The sequence below is a fragment of the Erithacus rubecula genome (assembly GCF_903797595.1).
Source record: "Erithacus rubecula genome assembly, chromosome: 29".
In the NCBI taxonomy this organism is placed as follows: Eukaryota; Metazoa; Chordata; class Aves; order Passeriformes; family Muscicapidae; genus Erithacus; species Erithacus rubecula.
The window spans coordinates 584,262-601,666 of NC_136681.1; the positions used below are offsets into that span (position 1 = coordinate 584,262).

Here is a 17,405-nt window from a genome sequence, read left to right on the forward strand (position 1 = left end):
CTACCTTCCTGCCAGCTGATTGTCTCCATACCTGCCATAGAAAGAGCTTCACAGCTCAGGCTCAGGATCTTACATTCTAGCATAGCAGGAATGCATCTACTCACTGCTTGCTTTGCTTGGAGCATCGACTCTGTCACCTGGGAGGGCTTAATGGGATTGAAAATGGGAGTGCAGTGTGCTGAGTATTAAGGTCTCTCAGTGAATGCACAGAGCACTTAACAGCATCTTAGCCTGTGTCTCGTGGTAATTGTTATTCTCTTCTTGTTTTTGAAGGACCACAATTCAGTCTCGGATCATGCATCAAACTCAATGTCCTTCAATATTTGGCCCTCACCTACTGCCATAATGATAACTTTGTGTAAATCATATCTTTCTTGAACCTTGTGTGGATGCTCCTCCAGCAGTAGCCTTGTAGCTGCTGCCCAAAGCAACTCTGATGGAGTTATTCCCTGGCATCTTCTCTTTCAATCTGTCATGAGGATTGAGTATTGAAACAGATCAATTGGTGAGCAAAGCTGTCAATTAAATTCCTTCATCATAGACTCACTACAGCCTGTTTGTCATTACTCTACCCTTTTTCATCTAAGAGCCCCTCCACGAAAATATTTGGCCCGATTTGAGCCCTTTCATTGCTCTTTTCACCTCAGCACAGCCAGAGAGCTGGGCAAGCCCCAGGTTGGGTATGGCACAAACAAGGCATTCACAGTTAGGACCTTCCTTCCCTGTTTGGGGAAAGATGCCCCACGTTAAGAATCTTGATTGAGGGAGCACAAAAGGCAGAAGAAAAGAAGTGCAAAGCAGTGAATTTGCCTTCTTTAGGGGGAGTCTCCTTTGTGGGATTTACGGAGTTTTTCTGTTCCTGACATAAAGCAAGGCTGGGATCCTTGTTGCTCAAATCTTTACAATCAAGATTGAGTATTTCCTCTTCTCTAACTAAAATGGCTGGATGCCCCAGCTGTGCCACTCTGTGCTGTGCTGCCTGACACCACAATATCATCAATGCCCTGGGGGTGCTGAGGAGCCTCATCACCTTCTCAGGAGGTCTGTATCAACCCATGGCAGTCAGTGGAGATTTTTCCATCCCAGGGAGCTCTTGATCCTTTGAAAAATTAGGGCAGTCCAAGGAAAAAAAAAACCCTCTTGGCCACTGAGTGTCAGCCTCGAGTTGCACAGCTGGGATGGAAAACACACAGGACTCCCATCCAGAGGAGTCTGGTGTCCCACAGCAGCAGGAGAGTGCAGTGGTGCCAGTCCAGCTGTGCTGAATTCCAGCACTGGAGGCACAGCCAGGGACCCTAAGGTTGTGTTTGCACAAGGCAGGAATTCCTGGGCAGTGGTAATTTAATTGTGAGAACAACACTGGGGAGTGTAGGGAGCTTCCACACAGTGCTCTAACAGCTTCCTGAAGTGCCCTGAAAAACAGGAATGTGATTTTTAGATCTTGACAAAAGCCATTACCCATCATCCAGGTCAGACCCTGGGAGCCAAAGGGAACCAGCCCTGGAGTCACCCAAAGGTGCTCCCAAAGCCAAGGCACCAGCTGGAGCTGAATCTCCCTTTGCACAGCTGTGTGCAATTAAAACACCTCATTATTGTGTCTCCCACAAAGACTAGAACACACTCAGTCTTCCCAAGCACTGCTAGGTCTCTCTCTCACAAAACCCTCAATTTTCATAATACTTATGTTTCTGGCATTTTTAGTGAGGGAGGGTGTTGGAACCCTGATGCCTGGGGAGGTTTGAACTTTCTGTGCTTTCTGGCACTGACCCCCAAAAGAACACTGCTTTTGACTTGAGGCCTTGGAGAAGGCTTCCAAAATTGAGTGGTGTAGTTAGAATAGAAGTGTGTAATATCACATGGTGAAGGGTTTGAAATTTGGATTTTAGAATATAGTAATAGGTATGGGACAAAATTGAGGTTCTTGGGAGTTGGCTCTTCTTCCTTCTTGTTCCTTCTTCTTCTTGGGTTTAGGTAGTGGTTTTTGCTTGGATAGTTAGCACTACACTGTGGGTCACAGGTGTTTGGCCACTGGGTCAAAAGTATAAATAATATAGATGTTAGTTTTCAATTGGACAGTTAGGCTTTAAAAGACCTTGTAACAAGCAAGATCCAGCTCCATTTTATCATTTTTAGCTTGTAGTGCTGTAAAACTTAGTGCACTACAGGTAAGAATTAATAACCAACTGAATCTGAACATGAAAATCCTGTTTCTCGTGCTTCAATCCTGACTCTGGCTGAATCCAGAGGAAAAACAAAACTAAAAGAGGGGGAAGGCAGACAAATTCCAACACTCCTCCTGTGTCCCACATGAGCTTGAGTGTTGATTCTGCTCTTACCAGATCATAAACAAAAACACACACCCTTAAGGCAGGCATATGAAGAGGATTAGTCCTCGAGAAATTCAGAATTTCAGGATAAAGCTGTGTTCTGCTTGGTCAGCAGCTGCCTCCATCTCAGAGCACTCACAGCTTCATCTGATCCTTCATTCCTTGGCTTTTCCCCAGGCTTTCCTGGGCTTTGTGTCAGTCTGAATCCACAGCTACACAAAACATCTAATCTCCTCCTCCAGGATGGGATGGTTTGAATGTTTGTTAAGGATGTTTTAAAGACAAATTTAATGCTTTAGGCAGTGCAGGGCAGCTGGAAAGCCTGACTCAGGTGCCTTGCACCCCCTGGAACCCCTGCTGAGGCTGCTCCACTCTCCAGGTGTTGGCACTGAGGAGATTGGGTTTGCTGGTGTGGCCTGAGAGGGAAGTTTGGGAGCTCCTGGCACCTCCAGTTTAGCTTTTACTGGTACAGGGGCTCCCCCACTGGGGAATGGTGTTCCTTTAGAGCTGTCCTGCTCTGCTTTGAGAGCCTGTGGTGCTGTTTGTGGAAGGAGGTAAGAGAGGTGAGTGTAGATGAATTTACATTTTCCTCTGAGTTTCCTTGGAAGAGGGAGATTTTAGGTTTTAGAGGCTGAGCTGAGTTTGGAGAGCTGGGGCAGACTTTCATAAGCACAGGCACTGCTGAGTACTCCTCAGGACTGGGAAAATGCAAGGCAGGAAGTCTGGCATGGCTTTCCACTGCTGTGAAGCTTCCCCAGGTTTTTAAAGGTCTTTAAACTCAGATGTTGCCTGGGTGCAAAACAAAGTTGTCTCTACACAACTCTTCTGTCTGTGTGGGAAATAAAGATGTAGTGACACGACAAGGGAACAGCCTTGAGATGAAGGAGGGCAGGGTTAGATGGGATATTGGGAAGGAATCCTTCCCTGTGAAGGTGGGGAGGGGCTGGGATGGAATTCCCAGAGAAGCTGTGGCTGCCCCTGGATCCCTGGAAGTGCCCCTGGGCAGGGGTGGGATGGGCTCTAGGTCCTTCCAAGGCTGTGATTCCGTGCCCAGAGCTGGGTCCTGCTGAAAGCACTCAGCCTCTGTCCTGGACCTGGGGCTGCTGTTCATGTGCTCTGTGCACAAATCTGCTGCACACCAGACTCTGCTCAAGTTCTGGCCACGAGATGGCATTCTCTGAGCTGCTTTTGCTGAGATCTTGCCATCTTTAATAATAACAATAATAATTAAAGGGTGGGGGGGAAGCCACAAACCCTCCCTGTATTTTCTGAAGTCTGTGACAAAGCAAGATTTGTGAGGAGGCTGCTCCTGCTCTTGCCAAACAATGGTGCTGCTTTCTGAGAGCTGAGAGGGAGACTGAGGGTCAAGTCCCTTTAAAAAAAAAAAAAAAAAAGTGAAATACAGTATTGTGCATCTTGAAATCTGAAACCAAGAAACAGAAGTGCAAGAGAAACAAGGGGGAAAGTCTTGCAATTCCTGTGGACAACTGTTGCAAGTGGAGTTTTAAGGAATACAATATACATCTATACCTTTTAAAGGTCATTGAATGGCTTTTGTGGAGAAACCTGTGAAATAAAGGAGCCTTGGAAGAAGAAATTTCTTTTTCTCCTCCTCTCTGGATATAATGGCCATTGCAAATCAAAGCATCTTGAGATTTGGCTTCAAGTGTGTCTTCCTAGCAGTTTTTACACTCACCTGTGATGGACACGGTGGAAAGAGAGAGAATGGTGGTCCTGCCTGCTACGGAGGATTTGATTTGTATTTCATTCTGGACAAGTAAGTCAGCCCTACTTTGTTCTTTTTCACCGAGTTCCTTCTGTAGGCACGACATGGAGTGGCACAGGCTGATGGCCAGGAGGTTTTCTGTGGGTTAGGGTTTTGTGGAAGTGCTGAGTGCCCAGGATCTCTGCTCTGTTACTGCTCTGGTGGTGCAGGGCAGAAATCCCGCGCTGCTCTGCAGTCAGCTCTGCGTGTCTTCCCAACAGGGGAGCTTTGTGTGTGTGCACTTGAGTTTCTGAGAGCAGGGCAGGACCCTGGTCCCCTCTGGTTTCCCTGAAGCCAGGGTGGTTGAGGCTCTCAGGAGAGCAGAATTATTCCTGCAGACTGAGAACAAGGAGGGAGCTCTGCCCCTGCCCCCTCAGCTGTGCCCAGAGCAGCAATTCCAGGTAAAAACCAGCCCAGAGAGGGGCTACTCCCTCCAGAAAGGGCCAAATTCAGCTGCTGGGATGGAGAACAGCTCGAGTCCCTCATTTAAAGAGCTTTATTTTCCCTAGCTGAGTCACACTTTCTTTGTTTCTTCTGTTAATCAAAAGCATGTTTTGACTGTTTAGCTGTTTGTGCTGAAGATAACTCCTTAGCTCACTTTTTCATCACTAATTGTGGCAGTGTCATCTCCTTGGCACTCTAAGAGTGCTGCTTTTTTCAGATGTGGATGGAGCAATGTGGAATCATTTTGTGCTGAGCTTCGGAAAGCTTCATACTAAAGCAATGCAACAATTTAAAAAAAACAATTTAAAAAATACTGGCTGAAATGATTGTCCTGATTTTCTTGATCAAGAGTAGTTATTTTGAACCAAAGGCTTGGAAATACTGGAGGTGATGCCTGCCAGAGCCATGGCACTGACATTAATAACCATAAATTTCAGAGACAGGAAAGTATTTGCAAGTTGCCAAAAAGTGCTCACAGATGAAGTTTCTGACTGATCCTCTGGAGTGTTTTGCAGTAGCTCCCACATTCCATTACAACAAATGACTTGGAATTACATAACCCTTTATTACAAAATACTGGGTAAAATCTAAGACTGAGACACTGGCTGCTACAGTTGTCCTGATGCTCCAGGGAAAAGATTTATTAATTTTTTTTTAGTGGAAAGATCTACCTGGCTTATTCATTTTACTGGTCTTCAGTCATTAGCTGGAATAACTATTGCTCCAAATGGAAAAACCCCAAACAACCCAGAGCATGATTTGTGCTGCAGAGAGCTGCATTTCCCTGGAGGCTGAAGCAGGTTTGAAGGTTTTCTCAAATGTCATGGGTGTGCTGTGTTACACCTCTGAGCCTGTGTAACTTCAGCAGGCCCTTAATTCGAGTTCTGTGCTGTTCCCTCACTAAAATCCATGACTTCTGAGCTTTGCTCCTGGGATTACGGATTCAGGTGGAAACACAAGCCTTGGCACAAGTTTTAAAACAGGCAGGCTGGCCCCAGTGTCTGTATCAAGGTAACCAACAGAAATCCTGCTTTGACAGCTGCAGAATTCCTATTTCTGGGGTTTTTTGGTTTTTTTTTGGTGCAGAAATGAATAGGATGTGATGTAAAAACTTCCTTGGTCTCCAGTGGAATTTTGGAGGAGTGTTGTGGCTTTTCAGCTGTTGCTGAGCACAATACACCAGGGGACCTGGTTGTTTAACCTCTGATGAGAGATTTAATGTGGTGGAGTTGGTTATCACACATCCTTTAACACTTTCATGGAATCACAGCATGGTTTGGGTAGGGAGGTCTTTTGGGATCATCTGGCTCCACCCCATGGGTCAGGAGCCTTCCACAGACATGCCTTTTGTCCTTTGATTGCAGAATCTCAAACTGTCTCTATTTTCTCAATTTATCTTCAGCTGTATGCTCTTTGGAGCAGCTTTCTGTTATTTAGAGTAGCAATTTGCTGTTTGGAGTTGCTCGTTGCTGTTTAGGGTTCCATTGCCTGCTCTTTGCTGTTTGGGCTCTGTGCAGGTGCTGAGCACCTCAGGGTGAAGGTCACACCAAGATAAGCCAGTGCTGTGGAAGGCAGGCCTGGCTTACTTTGGGAAAGCTGCTCCAAGGTGGACTGGCCTCTCCTTTTGTGTTCCTGTGGTGCTGGGAGATTCCTGGGTTCAGGCTCCACACACAGGAGGAGCTGGTGCCAAGGAATTAATAGCCTGGTGCAAATTAAGATACAGGGCCTTGATTAATAATGAGGTTTTTCACTAGGAACAAAGCAGTGAGATGTTGCTAAAAAGCCCAAACCTTTGTCTTTGCTGACAAATTATCCACTTATTCTAAAAAATATTCTTCATGTGATTAATTAATGCAGACTGTGACCATCCCAAACTGACAAGGTGCCCAACCCTGCAGTGAGCAAACATCCCCTCTCCCAGCACAGCTGGAACATCTGGGGGCAGCTCCCAAACAAATTTATTTGCAGGTGGGGAGGAAGGAATATCCTGTGAGTCTTCTCAGCAGCCTTTTGCTACAGCCAGTGTGTGCCACAGGGATTGTTCCTGTGGTGTGCAGAGAATGGGGGATGTCTACCCAAGTGCAGAAAGCACCCAGGGATCTGTGAATGTGTGAAGGGAATGGTTCTGGGAGATCCTTGGCAGAATGAAACAAGGAATGCAAGCTCTGGATCCCCTCCTTATCCAGCCAGACAAAGGATCTGCTTTTAACCAGTTGCATTGAAGTGAAGCTCCCGCTCTGGAAAGGCTGATGTTGGTTTCTTTGAGCAGAGGTTGAGTAGCTGCAGTTAGTGTGATTTAAGCAGGATTTAAGTCCAGATTTGCACTCAGAGTGTGGAAGGCACAGAGCCACGATGGGATGGGAACAGGCAGGAGCCTGAGCCTCAGGATCTGCTCCTTCCTCTGGAGAGTGAGCCCTGGAGCAGAGCTCAGCACAGCACCCAGAACAGAAAGAGATTCAAAGCCATCTCTGCTCCTCATTGACCCAGGGACTGATTCCTTGGGTTTTTTCCAGGCCTGCATCCAGAGCAAGGTGTGCATTTTGTTGGGATGGCAGGACCTTGCAAGGATGTGGAGGGATGGTTTGTCTCTGTGTTAGCATGAGGGCTGAGGGATGCCAGCAAGGCAGGGTGGAGGAATTTGTGTGTTTTTGCGTCTTTTTTTTGGTTGCTGCCTGAAGGAATGTAATTAACTCCCAATTCTGCCAAGGGCAGGCACTTACAGTGAGCTGAGCTCATGTGTGAAATGCTTGCCAGTCAGGACCTGTGGATGTGTTTTTTACCCAGTGATGCATCTTAGATAACCATTCCTTGGTAAAAGGAATGGGCAGGAGCTCCCTTCCAGCCAGGACTGCGTGTGTGCCTGCAGCATTCTGCACTTTTTCTGCTGACTGATGTAAGTTAAGTCCCTGGCTACTTGTTCACTCATTGTTTTTTTGCATGCCCCCTGCCAGCCGGGAGGAGAAGAATGTTCTTGGACTGAGACTGGGCTTAGGGGCTTGTCCTGCTCTGACCTGAGCCTTTGTGGACCCTGTGACCTGCAGTGGCCCCATGAGCTGTCTGGTGTGAAATGTGGCACAAGATAACAGCAGTTCCTCCAAGAATTGCATCACCTCTCAAATGCCTTTGTGCTCTGGAGGGTTTGCAGAATTGCTCCTGAAGTGTTTGGGAAGACAAAGGATGCTTTTGGGCTCATTTGTGTTGTATTCAAAGAACACAATAAGGAGTTGCTGCACAACTTCTTAGGTAAATGCCATCTTTGAGAGCCATGAGATTTCTGGGAGTTGGTCCAAACCCAGGAAAGCCTAAGGAGATTTTTGAATCAACATCAGCCTCTGAACCAAATGTCTTTATATGTCCTCCTGTCAGCTCTGAGGCACATAACCCACATGAGGTCTTGGTGTAAGAGTGTGGGCTTGGTTCTGTGACTCTTCCAGTCTACAAAGTGAATAAACCCACGGGCATCCTGAGAAGGTGCAGCAGCAAAATGGAAAAGTGGAGTCTAAAAAGTGCAAGAAAGACCAAGTCTAGGGAGGCTTGAGTTGTGGCAGCTTTGGGCTCTGGAGCATCTTGTCCCAGAGAGGAGGAGGAGGAAGGCACCTGCTGAAGGGCAGGGCTTGGCTGGAGCCAAGGAGCCCCTGCAGGGTCTCCCTCAACACTTGCAATTCCCTTTAGAGGTACAAAATGCCAGTGGAGCTGACCACAGGATGCATCACTCTCTTGTTAAAGAGAATGGTTTACTTAGCTTTAATTTCCATTTATTGGGCCCTTCTCCAGAAGAGATTTTGGCATCCTCATGGATGAGCTTTTGCTTAAATTGCAACTTTATAGCATCAACCATTCAGCTGCAAAGCCTTGGCTCACTGATCATCTTGTTTCTTTTGGGAATATCAAAAAGAGAACTATTTGAAAATTGGCTTATCTTACAGTTGGACTTTAGAAATGCTTGTCCTACTCAAAGTTCTTGGCCTTTCTCACTGTACATGGGAAGTGTCTTTTACAGTGTGAATGCTGAATGAGGCAGCTCAAGGGGATGGGCACTGTGAGCTCATGCTGGTTTTGTAAGTTTTGTACTGGCTGCAGAAAGATTGGTTGTGTTGGGTTTGTCCATTTTAAGAGAAGTGAACAACACAAGAAGTCTGAAGCATGTTTCAGAAAATGCATTTTATGTTTGAGCAGTGCTTTTTCCTAAGTGCAAACCTGGGCATTTCTGGCCCCTGACAGCAGAGAGAGAAGTGAACTCCAGCAGACTGAGCTGTGTGGCTCAGGTGGGAATTGCTGTGTGGGAAGGACAATGTGTGGTCAGCCAAAGTGGGAACCTTCATTTCAGGCCCCTGGTACAGCTCCCTCTGGTAGAGATGGGGGAAAACTGGGTTGCAGACTATTGCAATGATCCCACTCCTGAAACTGAGCAGGAACCATCCTCCCTTTGTGCCTAGAGTGGGTTTGGTGTAATGTTGTAGCAGTGGTAAGAACTGTCCTTAAAGGGAGTTTTACCTGATGGCTGGGAGGGGGTTGAGCAGGGGCTGCTGGTCCCAGCTCCATCATTTGGTGTCTGCTACCAAATGGGTCAGGAAATGTGGGAACCTCCACTGAGGTGGTTTTGGGAGGTGAATATACAGTCTAAAGAAACATTTGTTTCACTGAAGCAAGGACTAATTGGTTTCTGATTAACAAAGTCTTGGCTGTCCATGTCTTCTTTTCTTGCTATGAAGTCAAGTGTTTCTTTCATGCCTCACCATACAAAGACAATAAACACTTCTTTTCCAGGCCAGTTCTAGGAAATTATTTGGGCTGTTTGGTGCTGTTGGGACTGGAGTGCCTGTGGAATTCAAGGTCTCAGAGTTATCCCACACATCCAAGGGGAATTTGCACCTGGGGCTGAGCTCTGTGTGTCTCTGTTCTATCAATTTAGGGTTTGGATGCAGCAGAATTTAAGTTTCCTGTCTGAGAGCAAGTCCTGATGTAGTCACCCTTCATCTCTTATGACACCAATTTTCCCACTGTCTGTGGTTATTTGGTTTATCAAGAGCTTTGCTGTTGGTGCTCCTTTGGTCCTCTTTGATACACACTTGTGGGGAGAAGTGTCATGTCCTGGTCTGAGGAAAGAAAAACAATTCAGCACAATTGGCATTAGCTGATGATCCCACCTGCCCTGCAGTCATGCCCCAAGCACAGTGTAAGGCCATCCTTAAACTGATCCTAAACTGATGCTTTTGGGGCTGCATCCTTTGTTCAGCAAGGTCTGGCAGGGTCACACTTTTTGCACAGGGCAGGAGTGTTTTTGTGCCTGAGGAAAGGTGCTCAGTGCATGGACAGATCAGGGTCACACAGAGAAACAACAGCTGCAGGGACCATGAGAGGCCAAGGCTCTCTCATGGTTCAGAAGGAAAAGCAGGTGTGGGGAAAGGAGCAGGGAATGTCTGTGACCCCCAGGACGAGCTCTGCCTGCTCCCTGTGCTTCTGCAAGAGAAGCAACACCCTGAGCAGCCAGGCTGGGGTGACTGGGGAACCTCCTCTGGCATTCCCAGGGCTGAGGTGGAACACAGCAGCTCGTTTGCCTTTTCTTCCTCTGAATGAAAAACCATCTCAAAAGTTCATCTTTTCTTCCTCAGGCTGCAGATCAATGAAGTTTCTGTTGGAGCTGGACTATAAATATTTCTAATTGTACTCAATGAATTAAATAAGTGATGACACATTTATTTTCCAACTCTAGAAAAGAAATTTTTTTCCAGTATTAATATTCCAGTGTTCATAGAAGTGTTTATGCCAGAAGGGGCATTTTGTGCTGAAAGATTCTGATTAACCTAATTTTTTCCTCATTCTTAAAACATAAAGAAGAATAATCCAACCCCATTACAGCCTATGGTTTATTCTCCTGAGGAGCAAAATTAGTTTGTTTTGTCTTTAACTGAGGTGTGAAAGAATTAACCAGAGCAGCTGAGATGTGGACTAAGGTGTTTTACTTTTCATAGTCTCTGGCACAGTAAAAACACTGCAGAAGTTTAATAATCTGTTCCTCCAACTGCATGTAATTCTCAGAATAGGCTTGAGCTAAAAGCTCTGTGAATTGGTCTGGAAGTGAGTGGGTGGAATTAATCTAAAACATTGAGCAGAGAAGCAGCTCCTCACTCACACAGGGTTTATTTGGGTAAGGCTGTGTTAAAGTCCAGCCTAACTGCCATGAGCTACTGCCAAGGGCAGCCTCAAAGACTTGCATGGAGTGGGAATTGTTCTTGCTTTTGAAAGTTAAGTAGGAAATGTCAATTAGAGTTTGATCTCTCTTTAAAGGAAAAGCATGGGCAATGAGTGTTGAACAAAAGAGAAGCAAATGCCTCAGTGAGCAGTGTGTACAGAGCAAATGGCTGGGAAAACCTCAACTGATGTGTGCTGTAATCATTGTGTCCCCAGATCAGGGAGTGTCCTGCACCACTGGAACGAGATCTATCATTTTGTGGAGCACCTGGCCCGAAAGTTCATCAGGTGAGGAGGCTGCAGGTCCCTGGCTGGATCTGGGGCTGCCAGGGGCTCCCAGTCCCAGCTCCTGCTGCTTCCCATGGGGGATGTGGGGGGGAAAGGGCTCTTGCTCTTTGCTCAGGTCTTCCATTGACTGCTCTAACCCACACTCGTGTTCTGTTGGAAATGGGGGGGGGGATCAGATGATTCCAGTTATTCCTGCCTGCCTTCCATGGATCAGATGTGTGGGTGAGGAATCCTCCTGTCCCTGAGCTGCTGCCTGAGGTGCAGGAGTTTGGGGCTGCAGGGAGACCTGAAGCTTTCAGGCCCTGGATGAGGAATCCCTCAGGACAGGGGATGGAATGTGTTGTGACAAACACAAGGAGCTCTCCCATGTCTCCATGGTCACACCAGGATGCATTTAAGCCTTTCTTGCTTTAGCAGTCCTAAGATTGTTATAGAAGTGTTTTCTACATCTTTTAATTTTTGTCCTGTTGAGTTGTAACTGGGATGGCAGTGTCCTGTGTGATTGTTACACACAGGACTCTGCTCTGGATCACCAAATTAATTCACTTTTCTTCTCTCCTCCAGCCCTCAGCTGAGGATGTCCTTCATTGTTTTTTCAACCAGAGGGACAATTCTAATGAGGTTAACAGAAGACAGGTAAGAAGAGGTTTAAAGGTTGACAGCAGCTTCTGTGTCCTTGTAGCTTCCTTCACCTTCCTCAGTGGTTTCCATCCCACTGGGAGCAGTGTTGTGGCACCTCTGTGCTTCTCAATTTCATTGCTAGAGTCACATGCCCATTCTAATCTACTAGAATGCACTAAGGCCTTTCAAGGCACAGGTTCCCTGCTTAATTTCAACTTTTAAATGTCTTTCTGTCAGCTGTCAGGGTTTCAACTCACACTGGTTTTGTTGAGGCAGCCTGCACTCCCCAGAGATTCAGGATTTTCTCAGAGAAACAGAGACTCTGCCTGTGAAACATCCTCTGGGAATTTCTTCTGCAAACAAATGGGTGAAACTGTCTTCCCATTAAAAACAGGCCTGGGAGCCAGAGGTGACACCCACACTCCTGGGGAAGGGGGGAACATGATTCCCTTGAAGGTCTGAAGGTGTGTCACGGACAAAATGTTTGGGATGGATTGCAGGGGTGTGGAGTTTTTGGCAAGAAGAGATTGCCTTGTTTGTGAAGCATGTTCCAGCCACCCCCTTACAGACCCCCAAGTTAATCCCAGTAAAATCTATGGGATGGATTGTTTTTTTATTATTTCATTCTGACTTCCAAGGAGAGCTGGATGAGGTCCTTAAATCGCTCTCGCTTCCTCTGTTAACTTCATTGCCACGTGGAGCAAAAATATATGTACCACATGTGTGGAGTGTATAAGTCAGCATGTGTTTTACATATTGGATGTCTGAAATCACATACCAGAGCAGCTGCCATGGGGAGGAAGCTGGCTGCCTTCCTACAGAGCAGTGCACATTCACACCAGCCTTGAAAATGTCCTTAAACCCAGCCAGCCTGAGCATCTCCTGCCCTTCCTGCAGCAGGGATGGAGAGAATGAACCACATTTATTTAACATTTATAAGGAAAACCTGTTCCCTGCCTCTTGCTATGCCCCACCCCAGGAGCAAACCCCACTGCAGAGCTCTCCTTTCCTTTCTGCTCAGGCCCTGAGCTATGAGGCTGAGATGTTTCCCATGTGGGAATGTGTTCCACATTTCCCCAGCTGTCCCAGAAATGCTGGGGACAGCAGGATATTGTTGTGGAGCTGCTGGGTTGTACTGGGCACTGGCAAACAAGGGTTGTGGCTGACTCTGCCTGTCTCACCTGGGAGAGCTCCCCCAGCCCAGCCTCTGATGCTCTTTCAGCATCTGAATGTGAGGCTTGAGGGTGCTGAGCATTCCTTTCTGGAAACTCACTCCTTGGGAAAACTCAGTGAGTCCAATGGGACTGGACTGACATTTTATTTACTTTTGCTGTGTATTTTAAAGTTTCAGTATTGACCTCTGAAAAACAGTTTTGATCACAGGAAATGCTCCATTTTATACCAGCTTTGGTTTGGTGTGTGCATGGGTGCCTGGGAGGAGGAACCTTATAAGTGTCTGGCAAGTTTGGGGTATCACAGGTACAAAATGGGTTCTTGGAAGTTTGATAATTCAAGAGCAGACAGTGTTTGCTCCCTGGGGAGTCTCTGCAGTGCAGACTGAGCAGTGGCAATGCTCTGCTGCCATCAGGCTCACAGTGAGAGTGTGCTCACAGCAGCTGCCCTTTCTGCAGTGCTTGGGAAATGCAGAGGCAGAAATGGCTCTGTGCCCTGCCTGCAGTGACTTCATCCCCTTCCATGGAGATTGTGCAGTTTGCTCAGATACACCCCTCACACTCCAGGGTTTTATCTTGTATTAAAGACTCCTGGCCTGTGCTTGGCTTCCAGAGTTTGGTGTCTGGCACTCAGAAGAACCACAAATCACTTCCCACCCCACAAAGCCTGCAGCTGACCTGTCACTGAGCCTGGCACTCCTGAAAAGAGCTAAAACACATACCCTGAGTCACCATAGGCCCTTGGGAAAGGCTTCAGTGTTCCAGTCAGCTTAACCAGGAGCTGAAGATGAAGCTCCCCATAAACTGGAGTTGCCAAGATAGTCTGGGTGTCATTTTTTGTAGCTGTTTGATGATATTTGTATACTTGAGCAAGAAAACGTGTCAGGAAAGTGAGCCAGGTTCAAGTCAGCTGCTGAGGTTTGAGCAGGGAATATTCATTGAGGAAGAAATGAATGAAATGTGTGGCTATGCACCTTTGGGCTGGTGCTGTTGTGATGTTTTTCCCAGTGGGAGCACAGCTTGTGTTCCACATCCCTGGAGAGGCATCTACCCTGGGTTAAACACTTCCCCCTCTCTGTGCTGGCTGTGCCCTGCACATCCCAGCTGGCTGCCAGCAGGTGCTGGTGCTTTGCTCCTGCTCTAACAGTGCCTGCCTTCCTTGCAGGGAGCAGATCCGCCAGGGCCTGGAGGAGCTGCAGAAGGTGCTGCCAGGAGGGGACACCTACATGCACGAAGGATTTGAGAGGGTAACTGCTGCAGCCTCAGTGCTGGCCACAGTCTCTGCTCCTTGGGAGCTCTAGGACACAGGGGCTGGTTGAGAACTCTCTGGTGGGTGAGTGGGACCTTGTCCCTTTGCTGCAGCAAGTACAGGGAGTGTGAGAGCTCAGTGCTGGAGCTGCAAACTCTGCTAATTCTCTTTATTGCTGCCTTCAGTTTCTATGGGCAGAGCTGCCTTTTCTGCCTGGCATTGAGTCCCTGAGGCTCTGTGTCCAGGGAGGGTGGGAAGCTGTCAGTCCTACCTGGGCTGAGCTCACAGCTCACACCTGGGCTGGCCAAATAACTGCAGACCTTACTGCCTGCTCTGACCTTCTCCTTCTGGCCATACTTTTTACATATTTTACCATGTAAATATGGAGTTTACTGGAGTTTCTCTAAGCCTGAACTCCTTCACTCCCTCCCACCTCTGTCCCTCATGGGTATTTGCAGGGGTCTGAAGTGTCTGCCTGTTGGAAGTGCTGCCCCATCCCTGAAACATGAACACAGCAGAAGCTCAGGTTACCTAACAGAGCTGTTGGTTTGTTTGGAATAGTTGATCTGGAGGTGCTGAAGAGTATTTAGCATTGGGCCTGGGATGTTTCTCAAGGATGAAAGTGGACAGGATTTTCAGAGAGGAGAGCAGTGGGGTTGGTTTTGCTGATGAGACCTTGCAGGAATGCATCAAAACCCCAGGCGAGGACCTTGCTCTGTGAATCAGATGTCTGAAAGCAAAGCTCATGTGTGAACTGCAAATATGATCCTCAGTGCCATCATCCCTTCCTTTCTGCTGTACCAGTAGAAGTTCACCATGTTCTTATTATTGATTTATTACTGATAATCTTCTGCTTTGCTTTCAGGCAAGTGAACAGATTTACTACGAAAATGTTCACGGTGAGAGGCTTTCTTGGTCCATTGAATGTTTTTTTGCTTTTTCTTTTTGACTGATAACTTTAACAAATCTAAAAAGTAGCTTTGCTGTGGGAAGGGTGGGGGTGGCTTCTTTTCTTGCAGGGATGTGCTGCTAGTCAGGGAAATATTCCTGAAAGGGAAAATAAGCAAGTGGAGCTTTAAGGAGCTGGAATTAAAGTATTTCAGGCTAAAAGGGAGAAGCCAGGCTGGTGCAGGTGCCCACCCTCAGCAAAACTGTCTGGTGCCTTACTTTTGCTGGAGGCAAAAACTTGTGTTCTGAAACACAAGTGCATGGAGAAGTTCTTAGGTAAAATATTTTTCTAACTAGCAATTATTACAACCAGCAGTAAGTGCAGGGAATTGGAAAAATGTTTGTCCTTTCCTTCCCTGTCATAGATGTAAAAACTTTCTGGTTTGGAAGGGAAGGCTGCAAGGCTTAATGATGTTCTTTGAAATGTTACTCAGGAATCTTGAGGATTTTATGCCCTTTTCCCACCATCTTCATTTAAATCCAAATTGAGCTTTTTATCACAAGCTGAAAAAACCTCTCTGGATTTCTTGAACTGACATTAATAAAATCAGGAGCTAACTAGGAACAAGTTGCACTGGGTGTTTGATGGCTGCAGCCTCATTCACTGGTCTGAAATACCACCAGAGTTGTGCTCTCTGAGTGTGCTCACAGGCAGGATGTTTTCTGAGGTGTTTAAAAAGCAGAACCAAAGCCAAGGGACTGAAGAGGTTTGTGTGTTCAGGTTACAGAACTGCCAGTGTCATCATTGCATTGACAGATGGAGAGCTCCATGAAGATCTATTTTTCTACTCTGAGAGGGAGGTAAGTGCCTTACACATTCACTCAGGGAGACAGTGAAATGTCTGGGCTTGCTGCTGTGAATGCAAAAGAGAAGGAAAACCTTTTTCTCCAGTGAGAAAACTCCACTTTGGTGCTCTGCAGACATGGAGCTAAATAACAGCCACTGACAGCTGCAACCTCTGACTCACCACAGCTGGACTGCTCAGGGGAAAGGAGAGGGAGGGGTTAAAACTTCCAGATAAAAATAAACACTTAGAAGAAGGAATTGTTCACAGCTGAAAAATTTCAGTATTTACTGGGTTGCTCTGGGAAATGCTGAATATTCTCACTTTCTCTTTTTTTCCTCTCACAAAAAGTCACAACTGCAGACAGAGGATGGCTTCTGTCACTTCAGAAAATCAATCAGATCACCCAGTCTAACATTTCTACAAATATCTTGAGATTCAAGCACATATTCTCAACATCCTCATTAAATTAGTGAACTGTGCAAAATGTTAAAAAGAGTGGGGTGAGCATTGGGAGCTTTGCTGCAGAATGTTCCTGCAGCTCTCCTTTGGGCATCCTCCCTGGAGAGATGAGCAATTGGCACTTGTCAGTCAAACCAGGGTGATCTAAGCTTGGCAGATGGTATTTCTGCATGAATTTGCTATGGACAGAATTTTTCCTCTCAGTGTGTCCAAAGTGCAGCATTAAATCCAATAACAACAAAAAGAATGGGTTTGTAGAGTAAAACCAATATTGCTCCAGCAAACGTCCTGAATCTACAGCTCCCCTCCTTATGGTTCATCTCTTTTTATTTCCCTTCTAAAATAAAAAATCCACAAGAAAAACAAGTTTGTTTTTAGAGGTGAATGAACAAGTTGAAAGGTCAGAAGTGCTATATTTGTTTTGGTTTGGGGAGGAACAGCTATGGGCTGGTGGAAGGAGATCCTGAACTCAGCCCTTACTCTGAGTTACTCCAGTTGTTTGGGTTGAAGCTTCCCAGAGTAAAACTGGAATGATGCTTTTCTGTTGAAGAAGCTTTTTGATGGTGAACAACTTGCATTGCTGCAATCTAGCAATCTAATCTCTTCTGGGAAGGAGCTTTCAGTCAGGTCAGGTGTTCTTGTTCTGCTGATTAAATTGCTGCATCCATACTTAGGCATTTGTAGCAGTAAATGCAACTTCAATGAGGCAGCCTGGGAAAATCAAACCTGTGCCTGCTCTCCCTTCAGGATGCTGTGTAAGCCCTGGGAGTGATGCAGTTTTAAGGCAGATAGAATGGAGCCTCCATCACTTCTGAAACAGAACACACAGAAGCATTTTAGGTTACTGTTATACTGGGATGTGCCCTAAATGATGAAAATTGATTTAGCCTGTCTGACATGTTTTGGGAAGCTGGAGGAGGAGCTAGAAAGGTGAACTAATTAGGTTTTTAAAATCCACCAAATACCCTGGCAGTTAGCTGCTAGCAAATCTAGCAGCAGATAAAACCTGATTTTACAGAATCAGCAAGGAAAACTTTTCAAGTGCTCTTCTGCTAAGCTTCCCCCTTTGCTGATTCCATAGAAAAAGAGTGAATTGATGGTTAGGAGCTTTGAGGAAGCTGCAGCCCAGCCCGTTGGTAACCATGTGGTGCC

The 17,405-nt window shown here is 46.4% G+C and overlaps 1 protein-coding gene across 1 annotated transcript in view; it reads left to right on the forward strand.

Moving 5' to 3' along the window:
- Positions 1–3,608: 3,608 nt before the first annotated feature.
- Positions 3,609–17,405, forward strand: part of ANTXR1 (ANTXR cell adhesion molecule 1) — a gene marked incomplete at its 3' end in the record, with an annotated part of 75,190 nt that continues 61,393 nt past the window's right edge. Inside the window, exons 1-6 of the mRNA XM_079329031.1 lie at positions 3,609–4,104; positions 10,945–11,016; positions 11,581–11,652; positions 13,975–14,056; positions 14,924–14,957; positions 15,728–15,807. Of these exons, the coding sequence (XP_079185157.1) occupies positions 3,953–4,104; positions 10,945–11,016; positions 11,581–11,652; positions 13,975–14,056; positions 14,924–14,957; positions 15,728–15,807 (492 nt within the window). The 5' untranslated portion in view covers positions 3,609–3,952. The remainder of the gene's footprint in view (positions 4,105–10,944; positions 11,017–11,580; positions 11,653–13,974; positions 14,057–14,923; positions 14,958–15,727; positions 15,808–17,405) is intronic.